The 22568-nt window shown below is 40.8% G+C and overlaps 1 protein-coding gene across 1 annotated transcript in view; it reads left to right on the top strand.

Moving 5' to 3' along the window:
• The window catches only part of RUNX1T1 (RUNX1 partner transcriptional co-repressor 1), a 111578-nt gene that overhangs the window by 88563 nt on the left and 447 nt on the right, over positions 1-22568 (top strand). Inside the window, exons 9-11 of the mRNA XM_077771229.1 lie at positions 4057-4125; positions 9584-9774; positions 22559-22568. The exon at positions 22559-22568 is cut by the window's right edge and continues 447 nt beyond it. Of these exons, the coding sequence (XP_077627355.1) occupies positions 4057-4125; positions 9584-9774; positions 22559-22568 (270 nt within the window). The remainder of the gene's footprint in view (positions 1-4056; positions 4126-9583; positions 9775-22558) is intronic.

The raw sequence follows: 22568 nt of genomic DNA, 5'->3' as shown, positions 1-22568 counted from the left end.
GATGTGTCGTTGTCTTCCGGAGTCTCCTCCTCTTCTCCTCTTGCCCCCAAGCAATTTGCTTCCCAAAGCGAGCCATAGGGCTTTTCTGCAATTTTGCCATCTTTCAGTAGTTATGTATGTATACATTTCACATTTTAAACCACCTCTTACAGGCTCTTCTGTCTTTCTTTCTATGACTATGTTTTACTACAACTCGCCATTTTATAGCAACTGATATTTTATAGGTGGTTAATATTTAATGGTTTAAAAATTAGCTTCTTTAAAATTTGGGCCTTAAAAACTTAAGGTGTTTTACATAGGTTTGTCTAGATCAGTCAACATTTTATACTAAGGAAGTCCTGGGAGAGAAGTTGTCTCGTCATATTGAGCAACTTGAGCAAATTTTTAAAACTTGGTTTCTTTTGGGTTTTTAAAAATTTTTATTTATTTATTTTGAGAGAGAGAGAGATAACATGTATGAGTGGGGGAGTGGCAGAGAGAGGGGAGAGAGAGAATCCCAAGCAGGCTCCATGCTGTCATCACAGATCTCGACGTAGGGCCTGCTCTCACAAACCGTGGGATCATGACCTGAGTTGAAATTGAGTCAGACGCTTAACTGACTGAGCCCCCCAGGTGCCCCTGGATGTTTTTGTTTTTCAAACTCAATATTGCCTGTATAGACACTGTTATTGCTGCTACTTCAACAGAAGATAGTAATATACTTATTAGTCATTTCATTTCTGTAGTGACTGTAGTATTCATAAGTATATCAAAAATAGAATCTGAGGAGTACATCTACTGATGATTTCATTCATTTGGTTGGTAGACCTGATGTTTAGCTAGGACACAGTAACTTAAACTGGAGAGGGTATTATAAAGTACATATATAGATATAAATCTTTGTCTGTTTTATAAAAATAACTTACTTGCTCTAGATTTTTCTCTTATTATGAAAAGAAATTCTTTTTAAAAAAATTTTTTTAATGTTTTATTTATTTCTGAGAGAGAGAGACAGCTGAGCAGGGTAGGGTCAAAGAGAGAAGGAGACACAGAATCTGAAGCAAGCTCCAGGCAGTCAGCTGGGAGTCAGCACAGAGCCCGACACGGGGCTGGAACCCACGAACTGCGAGATCATGTCCTGAGCCGAAGTTGGACGCTCAACCAACTGAGTCACCCAGGCGCCCCTGAAAAGAAATTATTTAAGGAGATAGAGTGGGTTTAAGAAAACTTTTCTTGGTTGACTTTGGTGTTTCTTTCAGGTGTCAAGGTCAGGTGCAGTGTAAGTCTATATGTCACTGAATTTTAGGGGAGATATAGCCAAGGTGAAATACTGCACAACTCTGCAGTGTATGGACCATCACAATCTGACTGTACAGCACCTAGGAAGTTGGCACATAACTAACCCTTATACATCATCTTTGAGTAAATCTGGGAGCTATAAACATTCATGAGTTTTAAATAAAATTTATAAAAGTATCATTTAAGAAATTTGAGGACTTTCCAACAAGGAATAAGACAGAGAATTCCTATGTAAATAACTTCTATCCCAAGTGACATATCCTCAGGGAATAAAAAATTACTGTTGTATATTGCTTAATCCAAATCTCTTCACAGTTTTTTGTTTGTTTTCTTTTTTAAGTTTTGTGCTATATGGATTTAAGTGCTGGGAGAAAAAAAGAAATTTTAAGGTGGTTTTCTTCACCTTAATTCCTTTTTTAAAAATTTTTATGTTTTATTTATTTCTGAGAGAGAGAGAGAGAGAGAGAGACAGCATGAACAGGGGAGGGTCAGAGAGAGGGAGACGCAGTATCCAAAACAGGCTCCAGACTCTGAGCTAGCTGTCAGCACAGAGCCCGACACAGGGCTCGAACCCACTAACCTTGAGATCATGACCTGAGCCGAATCCGGACACTTAACCGACTGAGCCACCAGGCACCCCTTAATTCTTAATGAGGAAATAAGTATCCATTCTTACTGGACAGCCTACTAAATAACAATAGCAGTGATGATAATAATGAAGATAATAGCATGTAATGTCTAATGAGAGTTTGGGGTGTGTAGTGCCTGGCGTGCAGTAGGAAGTACCTTGGTCAGTTCCCATAGCAGTTCACTCAGATGTTGTATTAGTGTCCCCACTTTATAGGTGTGGTGACTGAGACCTGGAGAAACTAGTTTACTCAATGTCACCTGCCTAGTAGGTAGCAAAGCCAAGATTCAACTTCACTGGGCTCTAGAACAAACTTTTTTCCGCCTATGCTCTCTGGGGCCAGTAAGTAGTATCTTTCATGCATCATCTTTGGATAATCTAATATTACCTTTCCCATTCCCTCTAATAACGATTGGTCATTTATTTTAAAAAAAAAAATACATTTTTTATAAAGCTATTGATCTTTTCTTAATCCAATAATTGGAAAACACTTCTTTTTTTGCTACTTTGGAGAAGTCATGATTTTCCTGTTTGCCTTCAGACTTTACATATCAATTCTTTTCTAATAAATTATACTTAAGCCCAAGTCTTTAAAATTGTCTTTAAAAGCTGCCATAAGTCCATCTCTGTTTCATTGTGTCACATGACTACATGTGAACTTGATTACACTTTCTTTATTTCTTCTGGAAATACTTACAGTGGTGTGGAAGTTAATCTTGACAAATCTAATTAGCCATATCATATTTCCTTGAAGTTGTGCACTTATCTAGCTGTTATAAGGATGAAAATTACTTAAATAAAAACATTTTGGTTTTCATCATTTTCCTTATAGAAATCAATGTGTGCATGAGAATGCATGGGTATTTCAGTCCATCCAATTATCAAGTAATCATGCAATTATAATGAAAACTTTAAAAATAATTATTTATTTGGACTAATTTTAGATTTTAAGAAACATTGCAGAGATAATACAGAGAGTTTCCAAATGCCCTTCATTAAGATATAATAAGCTTGTGCTAATTCAGAATAGTTGGGGAAATCTTCAGTTTTAGTCAGCTGATAAATCTGTGTACCCTACAAGGAATCAAAACATTCAAATCTGTTTAAGGCATTCAAATGTAAAATGATATATACTTACCTAAATTGATTGAGCTTTTCTGTTTTCTATATTCTGTATTCTGCTACTTGACATTTCTTATAAATGTAGGGAAATTTTTAATTACTTGAAATTTATCATGGGTTGAATGATTGTTTTATTTATAAAAGTTAAAGTGATTTCTTTCCCTAAACCCCTAAATACATACGCTTTCAGGGAAAATTCGGTGTGGAAGACAGGTTGTGTATATTTTAACTATGGAAGACTGTATACACTTTATTTTCAAGGATGTGTAGGAAAATATTAAAGGTGTCCTGCCATTTCTGTGAACGTGTAGCATTCCTACATCAATTTTATTATGATGTTTTCTCACACTTTTACAATTTGCCAAGTATGATAAGCACATTTCATTTAAAGTGAGATGTCATTTTATTTTTTGGAAAGCATGCACTAATTCTGTTTTGTTAACTAAATCTCTCTGAATCCATTCTGATGATTCTTCCTCGCTTCCACCTGTCAAACCCATTTGATGTAATTTGTGTGAAAATGTTTAGTGGTCAGCTAGATATTTAAGAGGTAATTGTGGGGACTGGTTAGCCACGGAGTAAGGCTCACTATTTACTGAAAGGTGGTGGAATCAGAGCCATGTGAAAATTAACATTAGCCTAAGATTTGAGTTTCTAACTACCAATTTGACTCTCAAAAGGACAACTACCAGACACAATGTATATTCTATAATAAAATAAAGTATGGCTGTCAAAATCCCCACAGTGAGAGAGCTCCGAGATACCTCATCGTATAATGAAATCACTAAAGTCCTTGAATTTCGAGCATCCAAAGCATTTAGACCAATGACCTTCTGTTTTCCTTGAGCTCTAATGACCGGCCTTGCTCTTTGCATTTATTTTCTAGAAGTGAAATGCTCAGCCTTTTAAAATTATGGTTTTGTAGAGCAGCCAAGAGAACGGGCATGGCCGGCTTCTCCTGTGTGTAATGACATGACGTGCTTATGGTGCTTTCTTCTCCCCCCACCCGCTTTGCACCCTTTTCCTAGATGCGCATCGGGAATTCCTTCACAGGCCTGCTTCTGGATACGTGCCAGAGGAGATCTGGAAGAAAGCTGGTAAGAACTGTTGACAACACGAGTCTAGCGTTCTGGCAGCTGTGCGCAGTTGTTCACGCAGCGACGTGAGGAGCGACAAGGAAGGCCTTTCCTGCCAACCACAACAAAAACAAACCAGTCCCCCACCGCAAACCAAAATTTTAAAATCCTAATTAATATTCTTCAACCAGGCCTGATTAGAACACGGAATGGTTTTTATCTTAGTGGCATCTGCCGGTGCCAGGTAATTGGCCGTCTGGCAATATTTCTGTTAGAATCCCCTGTTTTTCAGGTGCTGTCATGGTTTCAGGCTGAAAGTTGGCAGAAGAGGTCTCAGCTTAGGTGCAGTTTATTATTTTTTTTTATTTTTTTAAAATGTTTATTTATTTTTGAGACAGAGAGAGACCGAGCACGAGCTGGGGAAGGGCAGAGAGAGAGGGAGACCCAGAATCCAAAGCAGACTCCAGGCTCTGAGCTGTCAAGCACAGAGCCCAACGCAGGGCTCAAATGCACCGACTGCGAGATCATGACCTGAGCCGAAGTAGGCCGATTAACCGACTGAGCCACCCGGGTGTAATTTATTCTTAAAGGAAAAAAAAAAATTAGTGTTTTGGTAATTAAATTGTATACTTCTTTCTTCCTGATTTTTTAAAATTGAGATATAATTGGCATGTCTCCTGAATTCTTAAGAAAATCTCATCAAAACTAGTTGACTATTGAGGCACTCCAAGATTTTTTTTTTTAATGTTTACTCATTTTTTGAGAGAGATAGAGCACAAGTGGGGGAAGGGCAGAGAGAGAGGAAGACCCAGAATCCGAAGCAGGCTCCAGGCTCCGAGCTGTCAGCACAGAGCCCGTCGCAGGGCTCGAACCCACAAACAGCATGATCGTGACCTGAGCCAAGGTTGGGCACTTAACTGACTGAGCTACCCAAGCGCCCCAAGGCACTCTGGAATGTTATGATTACAGCCAATATCTAAAATTGATCTTCTGTGCTAATTAATACGCAATGACCATAGCCAAATTATTTCCTAAGTTAAATGACAAAGTTGCTCATCTTCTGTTTTACCCTACCAAATACACCATCAGATTTTCATTAAGAGATACCCCTCTACCTTTTGAAGCTGATTTCAAGTTCTAGGTGACACATTGACTTTGAAAAATTCAGATCTGGCAGAAACTTGGTGGACCACCAGCACTATAAAAGTTCAGTCAAAACCTTGCAAAACCTGACTCAGGAAACAAAACGTAAACTTGTTTCAGGAGTTAAAGATGATATGACAGACACAGACTGTGGTTATAAGCTGCCATAACTCTGACTGTTAAAATAGTTTGACTTAAGAAACTGGAGAATGCTACTTCTGCAAAGGGTCACATGGGTGTAGGGCTTAGGAACCCTAATTAAGGAGAAATAGTCAAGGGAAAGGGTCTCTTTGGGTTGTGATTTGACCCACTTGTGTGTCAATAGTTTTGGGTATATAGATCAAAGTGTCTATAAATCAAAGCTGACACTTTGATCATTTGGCTCTTATCCAAGTATTTTTATAGATTTCTAAAAGAAATACCTGTTTTTGTAAAAATGATAAGGATTTTCCAAATCTGATAGTATCTAAGCTTAGTGACCTAGATTGAGAACCAGAAAAGTCTCTTGCGCGTCTAGTATCCAAATCAGATAGATTATTCACTTTAAAGGTTAAATACATATGTTGCTCAACTGCATAGTATTATCAGTTTTATTGGATCACCTCTAAGATTTCTACATGGGTCATGGGATACCCCCAAGCTGTTAAAATGTGCTGAGTGTCACCTGTCTGGAAAAGGAATTGCTGCATCTTCTTTCCAGCCACTTTTTCCCCCCATTTTTAAGCTGTCAGTGCAACTTACTCCAATAAGAGATATAAAGAATTGCCATTTTGGAAAGCAGAAGGATGACATTTTATGTTGAGGGAGAAAGTCTTTCTCTGTATTTCCCTTTTTTATGTATATTTAAGTTAAATCCGTGATAGTTCATAAAGAAAAATTGACAGTAAAGTCTTGTGTAATCCAAATTCTTTCTCTGTGCTATTATCTGCTCAAGTCTTTGTGTGACTGCTATTAAGTGAGAGCAGATTTTTCTGAATATACCACCTTTGTTGGGAAGTCAACTTGAATAGCTATGCACAAAGGAAGTCCTACCGTAAGTGGTAAGCAATTGGAAGCAGATTCAAAACTGCACTGTGTATTTTCCACGTAATCAGGTTTTTAAAAAATTCAACATGTTGTAATCTATTGAGTCCCCAATTATTTTTCCTCACTGTTTTGTGAGTTTCTGAAACTAATTCTGGGTATACTTGACATGGTGGGGGCTTTGCGAATAGAGAAAGAGCAATGTTTTTTATTGTGTCCATGTACTCTCTAAGAAGGGTTAAACCTTATCAAACGAATGCTTGGAACATTGTTTAAATGTGCCTGTATTCTATCTTAGGTTTTCCATCTCAGATATGACTTAAGAGTGGTGTCAATTAAATTTGTGTTCCTCTCACAGTGGTATTCCTAACCTGCTGCCTAAGACCAGTTTGGGGATAGTTTTCCATGGATGGATGCTAATATTAAGGAGTATATTAAATCTCCAAAGTACAGGTGACAGTTTCATCTGGAAATCTTGAATAACTGCTTATAATATTTATCTTTATAGGCTTCTTAAAAAGCATTTCTGGTGTTCACAGTGTCAAGGCATCCAGCATGATGAAACCACCAAGGGCAGAATGTGACATCTGCACTCTGCTTGTTATAATTTGAAAGCTTTCCCCCCAAGATTCTAAACTTTGCTGCGGGCAAAATTTTTTTTAGAAGAAAACCTATAAAGTGTATCTTTGCAATCAAAGTATTATACCTTTATGGCAAAAGATAAGTAAATTAAAAAAACACTTAGAGTATTTGAAAAATATCAAAGGGGCAGAGCTCTCAGTTCAATGTTGTATAACCAGTGCATCCTTTTTCACAGAAAATTATAATTGCAAAAAGCATATCCTGTGCATGAAAGTATATCATATAATATTTAGCACCATTTTATTCTGAAGTGATCTGAGACTTGCAGAAAAGTTGCAAATCAAAGTAAAAAATTCCCTTATACCTTTTACCCAGTTTTCCCTATTTTACTGTATTGTCTTTAATATCTTTCTTTCCCTCTTTCCTTCCCTCCCTTTCTTTTTCTGTCATGCATATTTTTGGCCAACCATTTGAGAGGGAGTTACATACATGATGCCCTTTGACCCTAAAGATTTTAGTGGGTATTAACTGAGACCAAGGATGTTCTCCTATAGAACTATAGTGCAAGTACCAAAATCAGGACGTTAACAGTATTTAATAGTATTTAACTCACAGACCCCATTCACATCCCACATGTTGCCCCAGTAATAGTTTAACAATGTAGTAGAACAGTATACATTTTTTTAAATATTTGGGATCCTAACAAATGTTGAAGGCCCCATCAGGTTTCTCCTACACTTAGTATTTTTAAAAGCAACAGCAAAAGCGACAGAACACACTAAAGGTATGAACAGTCTTCATCAAATTGGGGGGGGAATCTAACATAAAGATGGTTTTCAAATCACCACCGAGTGTTTTCTTCAGTATATTTCTTTTTCAAACGATCAGTGAATGTTTGCAGTTGGTAATAAATATTCAAGCACCTTGCAAATGTCCTACCAACTCTCTTTGCTGATCTGTATATGCCTGTGGGATTAGAATAGGAATGCATAATTTAAATATAAATTGCCTGATTTGCATACACAATTAGTCAAGCTACAGCTTTGATCGTAAGCAAAAATTATTGTCCTGTATTACCACTTAGATAGAATTTTAATTCACCTTGAATATTCAAACTAAATTAGACCCTGGCTGTATAGTTAGAAGGGCAGTACTTCCCTAGTCCCCCAGGTCGTTTATGATAGAGTAATAAAGGCATCCTTTCACCTCCTGGTGAAACTCTGCAGTGCTCTCTTTCTATCCAGATTTTAAATGGCATCTCTTAAAGCAACCAACAAAGGCTTAACATATTTTAGTTAATATTTCTAGTCTGGATCATTCCCTTATATTTTAGTTTGTAAAAACAGAGAGAGTAAACTGCAAATGAAAGAACTTCAGATATAATGTTGTTAAAGTGACAGAGGCTACAAAAGTCATGACAACTAATTACGAGTGGAGGGCTTTTGATGATCCTTGAGTCCTGGACGATAGATGTGTGAAATAAACCACAGACATTTAAGAAACTGGAGGAGTATTTGCATCTCTTACATTTTTAATCTACAGTAAAACATTTTTATTAGGAATCTATGTTTTTAATTAAACAGAACATTTAATTAAGGTGCTTTTTAAGTGGGTGAAACAATTAAGTGCAAACACTTGAATGAAACATGTCATAATTAGTTTTAATAGAGTGTTAATTGGTACTAGGTTTGCCAAGTTAATAATTACTGCTTATTAAATTTTCAATTAATCATTGTCATTTTGCTTTGAATAAAGATGAAAATTAGATAAACTAATTTAGGGGGAGGATATTTTCCCTTGTTAATTAGAACAGTTAATTTTTTTAAATGGAAATTACTTGTTTCAGTTGTCAATCTCATATTGTACATTAGTCAAATCTTTGCACCCTTTCCACAGCCAAAAATAAAGAGCTAATTTGACACCTTGCAGGTTTGTAGGCAGGCCTGATTGTTTTGGCCTCTGGTAGGATTCAATTAAATTTGTCTAGTGCAACAGTTGGTTATGCGAAGCTGTGCATGTCTTTGATCGAATAGGTGGACAAAGGGCTTAAAATTTGGAAGTGAGAAAATGATTTTTTAGAATCCCTATCATTCAGTCAGTCTGTACAGGCATATGCCCACATTACCCAGGAAATGACTGGGGAAAAAGAAAAGCCGGATCATCTGTTTCACCTTGGATTTTCTTGACAGGGTCTTCATTGACATGGTTGCCACGTGAATGCCCTTTCACTGTTGTGCTGTATGTTTCACCAGCAAAATAATTGTTAGCACTTATATGTGTAGACGTGTGAAGTCCATCCCCTTCCTCTTTCTTTCTGAAAGTTTTACTCATGCACTCCCTATATGCCTGTTACCCCAGAGCATTGTTCCAAGCCACCTTAATGTGTCTAAATTATCCAGACAGGTTTCTTGTGGTCGTTTTGTCCTTTAACTCTCTAAGTCTGGGCTCATAATCATTTCTGGAGGTACTAGTTGGGTAGAAAAGTGGTACTGTAGTAGTTTAAAAAATATTCCCAGACCTGCAAGTTAAAGGTAAAAAAAAAAAAACTCCACACTCTGTTTTCCTAAATGAATTTCCAAAATCGGCTGGCTTCTTAGACAGCCGCGAGAACTGCCCAGGATCCGGGATGAGAGCCACGCCCCTACTGTAGAATTCTGTTTCGCAGCGATCCGTATCCAAGGTCCCGCGCTAACAGGGAAATGTTCTCTTGTCCCGTGTGGCCTGCACGCAGAGGAGGCGGTCAACGAGGTGAAGCGCCAGGCGATGACCGAGCTGCAGAAGGCCGTGTCTGAGGCCGAGCGGAAAGCCCACGACATGATCACGACCGAGCGTGCCAAGATGGAGCGCACAGTGGCCGAGGCCAAGCGGCAGGCGGCTGAGGACGCGCTGGCCGTCATCAATCAGCAGGAGGATTCAAGCGAGGTGAGGTGCTAGGGAGGGCTTCCAGGGCAAGCAGATTGTTTCCGCTAAGCCGAGCGCTCGGGCCGGATTCCAGGAGGCCATACCAAGTAAAAGCGGGTATTGGCTTTTAGACAAACCAATCTTCAGGGCAAAATGAGAATAAACCGGAGGGGAAGGGAGGGAGTCCTGGCACCTGTGGAATCCATCAAGTGCTGATCAAATGTTGTCTTTAATAAAGACCTAAAAGACCAACTCTGCCAAGAAAGGTTTATAGAGTATATATTTGGTGGATAACAGATTTCAAGTGAAATTCTCACAGCTTCTTAGCACTTGGCCATGGGAATACGTGTGTGTGTGTATGTGTGTGTGTGTGGTTTCCTTCTAATACAAGGGGTTTAATAGAGATGTCCTGTGCAGACGTGCTCTCCAAAGACATATGACATGGTTGGGATCACGGCCACCTCCTTAACTATTGGTCCTAAAATCCGGCACGGAAACAGCACTGCCTCAATTCAACATTTCTGAGAGATCTTCCACACAGTCCATTTCTCCCCGTTATTTGTAATAAGCATTATGCGGGTCATTTCATAGCATAACACCGCAGACATCGCAATATCATTTGGTATCATTTCAGCATATTGAAACACACACGTAGCCCAAATGGCTCAAGGATCCAAGAAATAACTAAAACACAGTACCTAACAATGCTTTTTAAAATAGAACCTGTAAAATCAGAACAACGTAGTAATGCTTTGCATTAATTAACGCAGCACCACAATTCACCCGCCACCCTGCAGTAACTTTAGATAAAGGACTGTAGTGAGCTAGTCTCACCAAGCTGAACTAGCAAGAGCATAAACTGATAAATCAATGGTCTACTACAATACATATCTATAATTTGTGAGGGAGAGTAAGAGTTTAATTTGTACCAGGCTTCTCTGTAGATGAAAGACCCTGCAGGAATCACTCCATGCCCAGAGTTTCTATTTAATGTGTAGCAGATGAATAACAAGGGGACAAAAGGAATTGATTTTCAACATTTGAAAGTTTCTCAGGAAAAGAGGGACAAAGGGAAGTTTATCTACCCTTTAACTGCTGACTTTTCCATTGTCGAATTAAGCTAGACATAAACTCAATTTTATTGGCATCTTGTGGCTAAGATATTTAAGGACCTTGTTTTATGTTTTTTAAAAAGTTTCTATTAACACCTTTTGGAGAGAATTTGTCCTGCTCCATTTAAGTTAGTAATACCATGAAACACAGTTGTTGCTTTCCCTAAACCATGATCACTTTCGCAAGGACACATCAGGGCGGTTACGTATGGTAACAGTGTTTTGTGGGTCACTAAATTCTAAAGGTAAATGTTTAAGAAGAAATTGAGAACTAAGTCTTTGGCAAATAACAATGCCGTATTCCTTTAGGATCTAAAAGCTTTGTGCCTTTCTTCCTAGTACTTATCCAGAAAATATATGATCGTGACACTAGTATTTAGCATTATAAAAATATGGCAGGGTGCCTGGATGGCTCAGTCAGTGAAGTGTCGGACTCTTGATCTTGGCTCAGGTCTGGATCTAACAGCTTGTGAGTTCGAGTCCCACTCCAGTCTCTGCGCTGATGGTGCAGAGCTTGCTTGAGAGTTCTCTACCTCTCTCTCTGCCCCTACCCAGCCTGTATGCTCGTTCTGTCTCTCTATCAAAAAATGGATAAATAAACATTAAAAAACATATGGCATATCAGACAGTAGCTCTAAGTAGTAGATAGGATAGAATACCCTGAATGTGAATGGTCTTATGTAGCAATTGTTTTTTTTCTTTCTTTCTGGATCCCTTAGGAAACTTTAATCTAGCACTGCCTTTAATCTGCAATATAGCACTACCCTTGTCTTAAGTGACACTTTGCCAAGGGCTTGAAGGTAGACTCTGCTAGGAGAGAGGGTTTGAAGTTCAGAGGACCCAATTTGATTCCTGGCTGCATCACGTACAATTCTGCAACTTTGAGAAAGCCGCCAAGCATCTAGACGCTTTGGTCTTCTTACCGTGATGTGAATAGGAATGAAAATGTCCCGTACAGTGGCCAGAACCTTGAGACATGATCATTTTTTCATCTCACTGGTGAGGAAAGTCACCTGACACAGCTGGGACACAGCAGAAACAAAGCTGGAATTCATACCATGCTGTCAGTCCTTATGGTGTTCTGTCGCTAAAACAAGGATCCTTCCAGAAGGATCGTTAAGGTCATTTTTGGATGCAGATATTCTGCAAGGCAACTTAGGACTGATTTCTTCTTTTTAAGCTGCTGTACCTCTTTTGAGACTTGGAGTGGGATGGAGGGCTTGATCCCTCAAATAACTGAGTTTCTTTTCTTCAAAAACAATATAAACATGGTCCTGAGAATAGGAGAGCAAAAGATGAAAGAGAGATCCATTAGGATGAAACTGAGACCCCTCTAGACTTTGACATGAGTCTACACATACGATAAAGAGGGTTTGACCAAAGACTTGACAGAGAAATAAAGGGTTCATCCACTAGCCCTAAATTAAAGGTACAGATTCTCCTGGGGAATGGCAATGTCCAAGAACAGTCTAAATGCCTGATGGTAAGTTTAGGCAGCTCTATCTTTTGCCCAAATTTGTAGGTAAATACTTTTTATTTCCCCCCTCAGAAATTCTTTACCTTTAATTTATGAGTGGGACAAAACTGAATCCAGTGTATTATTTTTCCTAACCCTGCCCTTCTCTCACACTGAGGAATATACACCTTTTCACAGAAATGACCTGATAGAAGCCACCCCAGTGGTGATGTTTGCAGGTCACCTCAAGTCCAGAAAGTTCCCTGGAGCCCTCTGGGACAGAGCCAGAACCACTCTGGCTTCCTTGGGCTGGCTAGGATAGAGCACCCTAATCCGGCCTTCACCGTGGTTGGCTCCAGGGTGGGAATCTGTTAGGCCAGGACTGCGTGGCCCAGCTGATGTGCAAAGGCAGTACAGGTACTTCTCAGAATTTTCTTCTGTTGTTCTAGTCAGGGGGTTTTCTTGAATTTTAGCCACTGAACCCCAAATAAGACCACATAGTATTGTGTTTTAGAAGTTTGATAAATAGTTCTTTTTTTTTTTTTCTTAGAAAAATACATAAGAGGTCTGGCCACCATAGTAACGGATTGAAAAAAGAAAACAACATATATTACCATTAAATGTAGGAAACATTGATTTAAAACTGTACTAAGAAATGAATGAGCATTCATTAAAAGAAAAAATTCATATTTGTGACCTGCCCAGGGAAGTTTGTTATTTAATACATACAACTCTAAATCACCCATATCCATGTATTCATTTATTTTTTTTTAATGTTTATTTTTGAGAGAGAAGGCATGAGTGGGGGAGAGGGGTGGAACAGAGGATCTGAAGCAGGCTCCGTGTTGACCGCAGACAGTCCCATGTGGGGTTCAAACTCACAAACCATGAGACGAAGACCGGAGCCGAAGTCAGATGCTTAACCGATTGAGCTACCCAGATGCCACTCATTTATTCCTTCAATAACTAAGTCTTGAGCTTTTATTCTGTGTCAGGGATGGTGCTAGGCACTGAGGGTACCTCTGCTTTCATGTTGACTACAGTTCATTAGAGGAGGTAAATCACTAAATTATAAGGGTCTTGATAGGTTTAGTGTGAAAGCTTCCAGAAATTAAGTTTCATTTCATCTGATACTTAAAAAGATAATAAGGAACTGATGGGCACCTGCTCTGCATCCCACTCCCCCCCCATCCCCTCAGCACTGTTTCTCTGGTCAAGGGGCATGTCGGTGCCTCTGTGCAGTTGGAAGAGGACAGGTGGGAAAAGAAGCTTTGCCGGGCTTTGAGAACAAGAAGAGGGCTCTGAGTGTTTTGGAAGAATCACTCGAGCCGCTGTGTGGAGAGAGATTAGAGGGAACTAAATGGAGGGACCAGTCTGTGTGAGGAGGCAGATGGGGATGAAGATGGTTGGTAGTGGCTCCGGGGGTGGAGAAAATTGTAGATGTTGGCTAGGAACCCATGAGATAAAATGGGCAGGATTTCATGACTGGTTGGCTGTCAGGGAAGCAGAGTCCAGAAGGCGGGGTTGGGAAATACACCTCAGATAACCCTACTTGAACCATCTTCAGAAACTTACTGGATTTGATCTGCCCAAGGTATGGGTGGGGGTGGGGGTGGGGTTTTTTGAGGGCACGGGAAGTAGGAGCTTGGTAGAAGGGGTAACCTTCCTTCATTTTTTGTGCATAAACAACACAAGTTAAAACATTTTGGAAGCTCAAATCAGTTTCTGAATCCAGCTAGACAGATCGTCTCTAAATCAGAAAGGGTAAACAGAGCACAAGGTCTTAAATCGTGCTGTTTAATGTGAAAATCAGAATAGTATATAAAGGTAGTGTACAGGGTGGCCATACGCTCCAGGCGGAGTGACACAATCCCGTTTAGCCCTGTTGTCCGCTGTAATTACTGAGTGGTCCCTTTTATTAAGTGTTCTGGTTTGTATGATAAATTATATGGTCACACCGCTTGAAGGCCATGTTCAGGAGATTCTATGGTCATCTTTTACTAGCAAAGCTCAGAGACAGGTGCTTGGGGGCAGAAAGAATCTGGATTCTGGGTCCAGCTCATTACCCTATCAGGTGTCCTTGGGCAGATCATTTCACTCCCGTCAACCTCCATTTCTTCTTAAGGAATGAGGTGTTACTTGCTTACCTCGGAGGGTCGTTTAGAAGTTTTGATTTGTCTGGTGTTGTTTTCTGTTGATATATAGTTGGCACACACAGTTTAGTAGAAGATTTTTTTACACCAACATTTTAATACAAAGTGTTCTGAGAGCTATAACACAAGGCATCCTCACCAGCTGATATTTCCCATAGTCCATCATCACAAGATATGCTAAACTTTCTGACTGCAACAAGTCTTTTTCTCCTTTCTCTCCCTTAAGTTGAAGTCACCTCCTATCGTAGACATATACCCTGTCTCTTGTGTAGATCACAAGGATCTAGATCATCTGAATCCGTAAAAATACGTATGTAGGTAATATAAATGCACAAAATATTATTCTCCTCCTAGAGACTTCAAGAAGGAATCTGAACTCCAGAATCAAAGACCAGATCTCTAGACGGAGTTTCTTCTGAGCTATTTTTGTTAAAGACATATGCCCATGTATACTTGTTTCTATGATTTCGGAGTTTCTACGTGTTTTCACACTTGAAAAATGAACCTAATAATTCCCTTTCTGCTTAGGAAAACTAGTGGTTCTGAAAAGTAGGCAGTAAAGAATGGAGACATTTCTAGAAAGAGGAGACAAGGATTGAAAATATTGAACTGGAGAGAAGAGCAGGAGGAAGGTGTAGAGTCAGGAAGGAATAGGCACGGGGAGTATCTGTATTATTACACCATGTGTTTTGTCATCCAGACGGGAACTCTCTTCAGGGTAAAAGGGGGTGTTTCTCTCCAGGACAGGCTATTCTGTGTGCGCAGAAATCCATGGTCAGCATAGTTACTGGGAGAGGCAGGAAGTGTGTTTTACTTGAGGTGAAACAGACCTACAGCAAGTGTTGAATTCTGTACCGGGTGTGGTAAAAACGACTTTTTGTACTTTCTGTGCTTCAGTGCATTTATTCTTCTTGTGAGTCCAGGTAAAGTAGATAATGCTGTTGTTCTTATTTTGCAGCTGAGGAAAGCTTGAGTCCTGGGAGGTGAGGCCTTTGCTCAGGGTCTCAGCAGTAAGTGTGAGCTGGCCCTCAGCCCGGACTATCTGCCTCTCAGGCCACCTTCTTAAAGGCAACAGGGGAAATTTTTCCCCTGATGGTCTATTAGTGTATCATTTTCTTCATTGGACTTCCTTCACATTATTCCTACCTAAGTTCTCTAAGTGGGTTTATACACTAAAAATTGTTATTGTAATTATAATAGAATGATGCTGGACTTGGGGCAGACATCTAAGCAATATGATACTTTATATTCTCTCCCCCACCCCCATTTCAGTGTATTAATGTTTTGTACCGAGAATATCTGGTTCCCATACATGTATCATTTTTTTCCCAGTGAACATTGTCAGATTGGGCCTATTTTCAAAGACTCTGCTGCAACTCTTCTTCGAGATCAGTAACCTAGTCTAGCTTAGGGGAAAGCAGTGACTGGACATGGTCATAGGACAGAGAGTAAATAATTGTACTGTTCTAATAGTTTTGAGTTTTAAGCTACCCCCATGATTAAAATAGCCTTTATTTATTTTTCCTACATAGGTGCAGAACTATGCAGTTTATATTAAAGTTGAACATCTTTGTGGCATTTAAAGAGAAACACTGATCAAATCTTTCCAGAACCTGCTAAGCCCTGACAGTGTGAGCAAGTCACTCTGAGAGGTTCCTGTTCTTTACTCCTTCTAGAATTAGTGGAACTGCCCCCTGCGGTCCCCCATGGAACTGCGGACCCTGTGCATTTTGACCCAAATGAAAGAAACCCCACCTGAGTGGACCCTGCAGAATTAGTTACCATATAGTTATAGCACAGGAGTCTCTCAGCAGGGTCCTTATAAGGCCCTCAGGATCCTGTCAGACCTGTCAATCCCGGAACAATTTGGAGCTGTCGGACCATAAGCTGTGACTCCGTGTTACAATAAGATTTGTTGTTGTTTCATGTTGAAAGGCCAGCTGTTGGCATCCATAGTTGTTCACGGGACAGTGGACAGAGCACTGGACCTTGAATGGTCAGTATTGTCTCACCTGTGGGAGCTTTGGTTTTCACATCTGTAAAACTAGGGTAATGTTTATGTGACTCAGTTTGTAAGGTTGCTGAGAGATGCAGAGAGTAGATGTATTTCATAACCAAGTCAGCTTCCAAGTGAGCAGTGTGTGTGTGTGTCTGTGTCTGTGTTTATGAATGACAGAGATGAAAACCCAATTAAACCCTATTCTGACTGGAAGGGCAGGGAAGGAACTTGGATAGTAACCATAAGCTTGGAAAGCTGGGAAGAGAGACCATGGAGGGAAAGTCCATGAGGGTTGGCACTGAGTTGTTGCAGGGACTAAAGATGGAGGAGTTTCTAATAAGATGAGAAAGTCTTGAACTTGAATGTTGCCAGCGACTGAAATGGACCACACCAGAGAATCAGGCTTAGGGAATACTGACTTGGGTGACAGGAGCCTCCTGGTGGAGTTCCAGAACTAGCAGTTGCTAGTAGCTCAGGAAGGAAATGAAGGGCTGGAAAAACAGGTTGGAGTATCGTTTTCTTACAGCTGATAGTTGGAAGCATGAGGGCTGACACGGGAGAGCGTAGGAAGCAAAAGATTTTCTTTTCTTTATGCCAGCTTCCCCCTCTTGCCAAATATTTAGAGGGAAATGAACACACAGAAAAAAAAGAAAGAAAGAAAGAAAAAGACGTTCCAGTGTAACAAACAGAATTGTAGTATCTCAAAACAAAAGTTCGAAGGAATTTCAACAAGGGAAATTCAAAAAGGAGGAGTGGCGAAATGGTCACTAATGGCGAATCTTTAGAAGGTCTGAGGACAGTGAGGGTACAGAAAAAGTGGTCACTGAATAAGTGTAAGGGGAGGTAAGCTAATGTTTTTTCTATGATGTTGCCGTCAGTAGCTGTGCTGGGAGGCATGGGGCAGTGAGCCTTCTAATTCTAAAGATTGTACCATGCAAGGATTGTAGATAGTCTCTTCTGGCCAGTGCCAAGAGTGACTTTCTGCCATTTTATTCAAGACTTCCTGAACATCAGGCACTGTGCTCAGCACTCGCATCCTCCTGAACAGCATGCAGTTATTACCTGTGTTGTAGGTACTGTCTCTTCACTGTCTCACTTAAGTAACTTGACTGTGGTTTTAAGGCCACTAAATGGCCAAGTTGGAAGTAAAACCCAAGACAGGCTGACTGAAGCCACTCAAAGCTGGAAGCCATTTTTCACTGCACACCCTGATACCTTGTCTTTGGTGCCCTAGGTTCCTGTGCCAGCCTGTCTCTGCTTTCAGCAATTAAGCACCCTTCTAACCTGATTTCCTGCTAAAACAGGCTGTAAGAAGTGTCTGAAATGGACTGAGTGTGGAGCTTTGGGAAATGTGTTTGATTTGCACTCCAAAAACCTGGGTCAATCAGACCTGGGCTATGTAATTTCATATCTGTGTGACTTGAGGCTAATCGTTTACTGTACAAGTTATTTATTCTTCGGGCCTTAGTTTTCTGAGCTGCAAAATGTTTTTGACAGTGGTTTTAAATTTGCCGTGCATTGTAGAAGTAGGATGTGATCCTGCTGTGGATTTAAGTCAGTGTGTGGTAGAGTTCTTTACATTTTGGGACTTTTGGTTGTAATCATCCTACTTTGTTCATTGAGCATCATTTGCACGCTAGACTCTTTGGGGGAGACTTTTAGGTGACTGTCGACTCAGAGAAGCCTAGAGCAATCAGGAGAACATGTTTTATTTACTGGAAAAGGAATTTCCAACAGTAAGAACCAGAAAGGATTTTATTTTGCAGGTGGGGCTATGAAATACCATTCTCTGTGTATCTAAAATAAGAAGTTGGAAATAATTTTGTCCTTAGGGATGAAGAGAGTTGCAGGTATGGAACACAGTAGCAACAATCTTTGACCCACAGCTCTGGCATTAAAAAGCTTCAGATCACCAGTTTCCTTTCTGTCTGTAGTATTAGCACATTTAGCAAAAGGGAGCGTTTTATTCAGTTTCATATTCTTCCTCTGAGTCACAGCCTAACTTTGGTCCATGGCTGACTTCCATTTTTTGGATCAGGGGGAAAATATTCCCTATGCCAATAAAGGAATAATAATATCACAACTAAGGAAGACTTTGCCATGTATTTGGGGAGTGAAATTTGCTATGAAATGGTATTCTTGCGCCTTCTACACTAGTAATTCCGTTGCCAGCATCCTTCTTCAGAGGACTGGAAGGGAAACTCAAGTTATATGGTGGATGGATGGATGGATGGATGGATGGATAGATGGATGGATGGGAGAAAGAAAGAGAATGGAAAAGGAAAGGAGGGAGGAGGGAAAGAAAGAAGTGAGGAAATACTAGCCTGAATTTAAAAAGCATACACTGAAAAATATAAAATGAGTTTAGACCATCGTTGATATACCCCTGGGTATTAGACACAGTTTGCACTTTCCACCTTTGTGAACAGCTGAAAGCTTAGAAACTTAAAATGTTCCACATTAGGGTACTCATAAGATTCTACACGTTCCACTGTCCCCAGAAGTGTGACTGTTGAGTGGCGGAGCGCCCCTGGTCAGGCATCCATCTTGCCAGCATGGATGCACCAGCAGGAAATTTGGTAGAGCTACCCAAGAGAAATATATTAATGGAAACTGCTTTGTCTGTTTCCTAACGAACCTTTCCAAAGGAATATGCACTTTGGAGATTTTTGTTGATTGAACACTCATGCTAAAGTTCCTACACATTCATTACAGTGCAATGTTAAGAGCAATAAAAATATGTAGTCCTTCCCTACCCGCGCGCCCCCCCCCCAGCTCATTTGAATTGCTCTTTGTTGTACTTTCCTACAGCTGAAGGTTGTTTCTGTCCCTAGGGTGGGTGGTAAATGAATGGAATGGAACAGCTTCAGAGTGGGACCAGAAGTAAAACTAGCCAGAGCTCTTGAATCCTGGGTCAGAACCCGGCGGTGCTAGGCAAGAGAGCTCAATTCCCAGCAGCTTCATGATCCAAAACATCTGTTTCTCTATCTGGCACAGTTCCACTTTTTTATTTATAAAATTGTTCCCATCTTTGAAAAACACTTTAAAAAATAAAGAAGTTCCCACTCTGTCCCTTCTTTCCACTCCCCGGCACATGCATTTGTAATTACCTGGTTTCATCTGTGTGTTTAATCAGCCTAAATCGAGAAGGTTGCCTACATCTGATTTCAATCTGAAGGAGCCATTGAGTGTTGGGCAGTTACCACCCTCACGTCTGCCAAACTGTGCCTTTGCCAGAAAAAGGATAAGACTCACACCAGGGTATTTCCTAAAGAAGCCACTTGACTCAGATTAGATGTTTAATTTCCTTAAAATATTGTTTTGGATCCAGGTCTCTGTTCTCTAATTGGGATTTTCTGATATAATTTAGGAATTTTGCTTATGTGCTGAGTTTGTTCCAGGATCCAGCTGGCATTATTCGAAACGCCCAAACCTCAAGGAAGCAAACTTCACTGTGGGTGCAGAGCATCACGATGCCTCACCACTCTGAAGGATGGGCCAGGCTCATGCTGTTCAGGTCTTTGTGGGATCAGTATACATGCAATACGATTGAGTTAATTTTGACAGCGAAGGGCTTCTGGTTATGGTAGGAAAGCCTCTAATCCAGAGGTACACACATCTCTTGAAAAATTTTCCTGGGTAAATTCAATTAAAGTAGAAATGTATTTTGTTTTAATTCTTTCTTTTAAGTTTATTTATTTTGAGAGAGAGAGAGAGAGTGGAGTGCACACACACATACAACACATACACACACACACACACACACACACACACACACACACACACACACACACACACACACACACACACACACACACACACGAGCGAGTTGGGAAGGGGCAGAGAGAGGAGAGAGAATCCCAAGCCCACAGTTCGGGGTTTGAACCCACGAACCGAGAGATCATGACCTGAGCCGAAATCAAGAGTCGGAAACACCCAACCTACTGAGCCACCCAAGCGCCCCTCTGCTTTTATTGATATTAACATATAAACCAAGGTTTTGAATTTTCCTCAACTGTGTTCCCTTAAAACACTTCCCACTGACCATAGTTTGAGATGTTAAATTTTCTCTCCCTTTCTTGGGCCATAATTATGTAGCTGAGTTCTAAGTTTAAACAATAATAGTTCTAGAGTTTAGAGGCTCCCAGCACTTAAAGGACTGTAGAAGCCATTTAATTTTTTTAGCAAAACTGGATTGACTGCTAAAAATCCCTTTGCATATTTTGGATGTTGGTAAAACCAAACACACCAGGGTCATTGGCTGCTATTCTGCTGGGATGTTTTTAGCTGTCAGGAGCCTACCTTAAGCCACACAACCAGCATGCTGAAAGGAAAACCAAGGCGGCAACACAGTGGGGAGATGTTTAATATCCATATGTATAAGGGCCTTTAAAAAGGTATTTTTTTTTAAAGATTGTATTTATTTGGGAGGGAGAGAGTGGGAAGGAGGGGCAGAGGGAGAAAGAGAATCTTAAGCAGGCTCCACGCCCAGCTATGAGCCCACCACGGGGCTCAGTCCCACAAACCGTGAGATAGATCATGACCTGAGCCAAAATCAAGGTCCTTAACCTACTGAGCCACCCAGATGCCCCTTAAAAGGTATTTTAGTTGTGACACAGCCACACCAGTCAACTGGGTTGGGGTTTCCGTAGTATAGTCAGAAGTTTTGCAAGAAAATAAAACCAAGGAAGGTGAAGAACACAAAAGATTAATGGCACAATGCTAAAGTCACTTGGGAACGGTTTTGTCAGAGGAACCCCAGACATTGAAAGTTGGCCTCCTGAGCTTCTGCCACTTCCTCCAAGGGCCCCTGAGGGCACTGTCTCCCCCTTTATACCTAAGATCTCTCCCATACAGTTGCTTTTCTCCGGTGCGTCTGCGCCCTGATTCATGCTGTGTTTATCTCAAGGTTTAACTCTTAGAGGCAACCTCATTTCTGCTTTCCCCTCTCTTGTAAAGCAGCCCCAGAGATTGACAGTAGACTTGCCATGGTCCCAGTTGTTTTGTCTACTTTTCTAACTACTCAGAGTTGCTGAGGTGAAAATGCGCCAGGAAGGAACCCCGTCATCTCAAAAGCGTTGTATGCAAGTGGAGCCATTAGTTACCCGGTTTCAAGGTTTCTAGTTTTCAAAGCCAAATTAGGTGTAGTCTGACTGATTCGTTTCACAGGTATTTATTGAGCACCTGTGTATAGCAGGCACTGTTCTGGGTGCTTAGACTATATCAGAGAAAAAACAAACCGGCGATCCCATCCTCCAGGGAGCTGAAGCGAAGGAGCTTGTTTTGAGCTTCTCCTACCATTTGGTTGTCGGGTACCCTGAAGTCTGGTCATAGTGATGGAGCGGAGAATGCAGTCCTCGAGGTCTCTCTGTTGCTTGATGTTTCTTTGAATCTAACATGTGGTTGTCCCAGTTCCTCTCTGATTCTGTTAGTATCTTGAGGCAAGGAGCTTCTGCCAGGAGTGATGTATTTGTGTCTGACCGTGGGCGGTATCGGTATTAGAAGGGGAAGAAGATGTAGATGCTGAAGTTGTCAGTATGGGGTGAACAGAGAATTTAGATGCGAAGATAGGCAAACCTGCAGGGAAAGGATTTTGTAGGAAAAACAACGCCTCTCCCGGTTCGTTAGATATACTAGCTGTTGGTAGAAAAGTTTCGGCAGTCGCACCAAGACCTGTATCTTTTTTTATTGGTGTTGTTTTGAAGTTTTTATTTATTCATTTGGAGACAGACAGGACAGTGCGAGTGCAGGAGGGGAAGGGGTGGGGAGACATTGGGAATCCCAAGCAGGCTCTCCACTGCCAGCACAGAGCCCAACTCAGGGCTCAAACTCACGAAACCCACAAGATCAGGACCTGAGCCGAAACCAAGAGTCAGATGCTTGGCCCATCGAGCCACGCAGGCGACCCCCACACCGATATCTTCTATGTGCTGAGTGTGCCCCATACACACAGCCCTGGATCCTTCATTCTTCCCATAACGTTCTTGAAAACTAAGGAGGCAGCGCTGCCTAGCATACTGTCAGACTTTGACCTCGACGAGGTTGTTCATGGGGGATTTTGCTTTCTTCTGCCTTCTCCCTGCAGAGTTGCTGGA

This window comes from Crocuta crocuta, unplaced genomic scaffold (assembly GCF_008692635.1).
Source record: "Crocuta crocuta isolate KB4526 unplaced genomic scaffold, BGI_CrCroc_1.0 scaffold235, whole genome shotgun sequence".
Classification (NCBI taxonomy): domain Eukaryota; kingdom Metazoa; phylum Chordata; class Mammalia; order Carnivora; family Hyaenidae; genus Crocuta; species Crocuta crocuta.
Note: the sequence above shows the minus strand (reverse complement) of the source record. Positions and strands in the feature narration are given on the sequence as shown.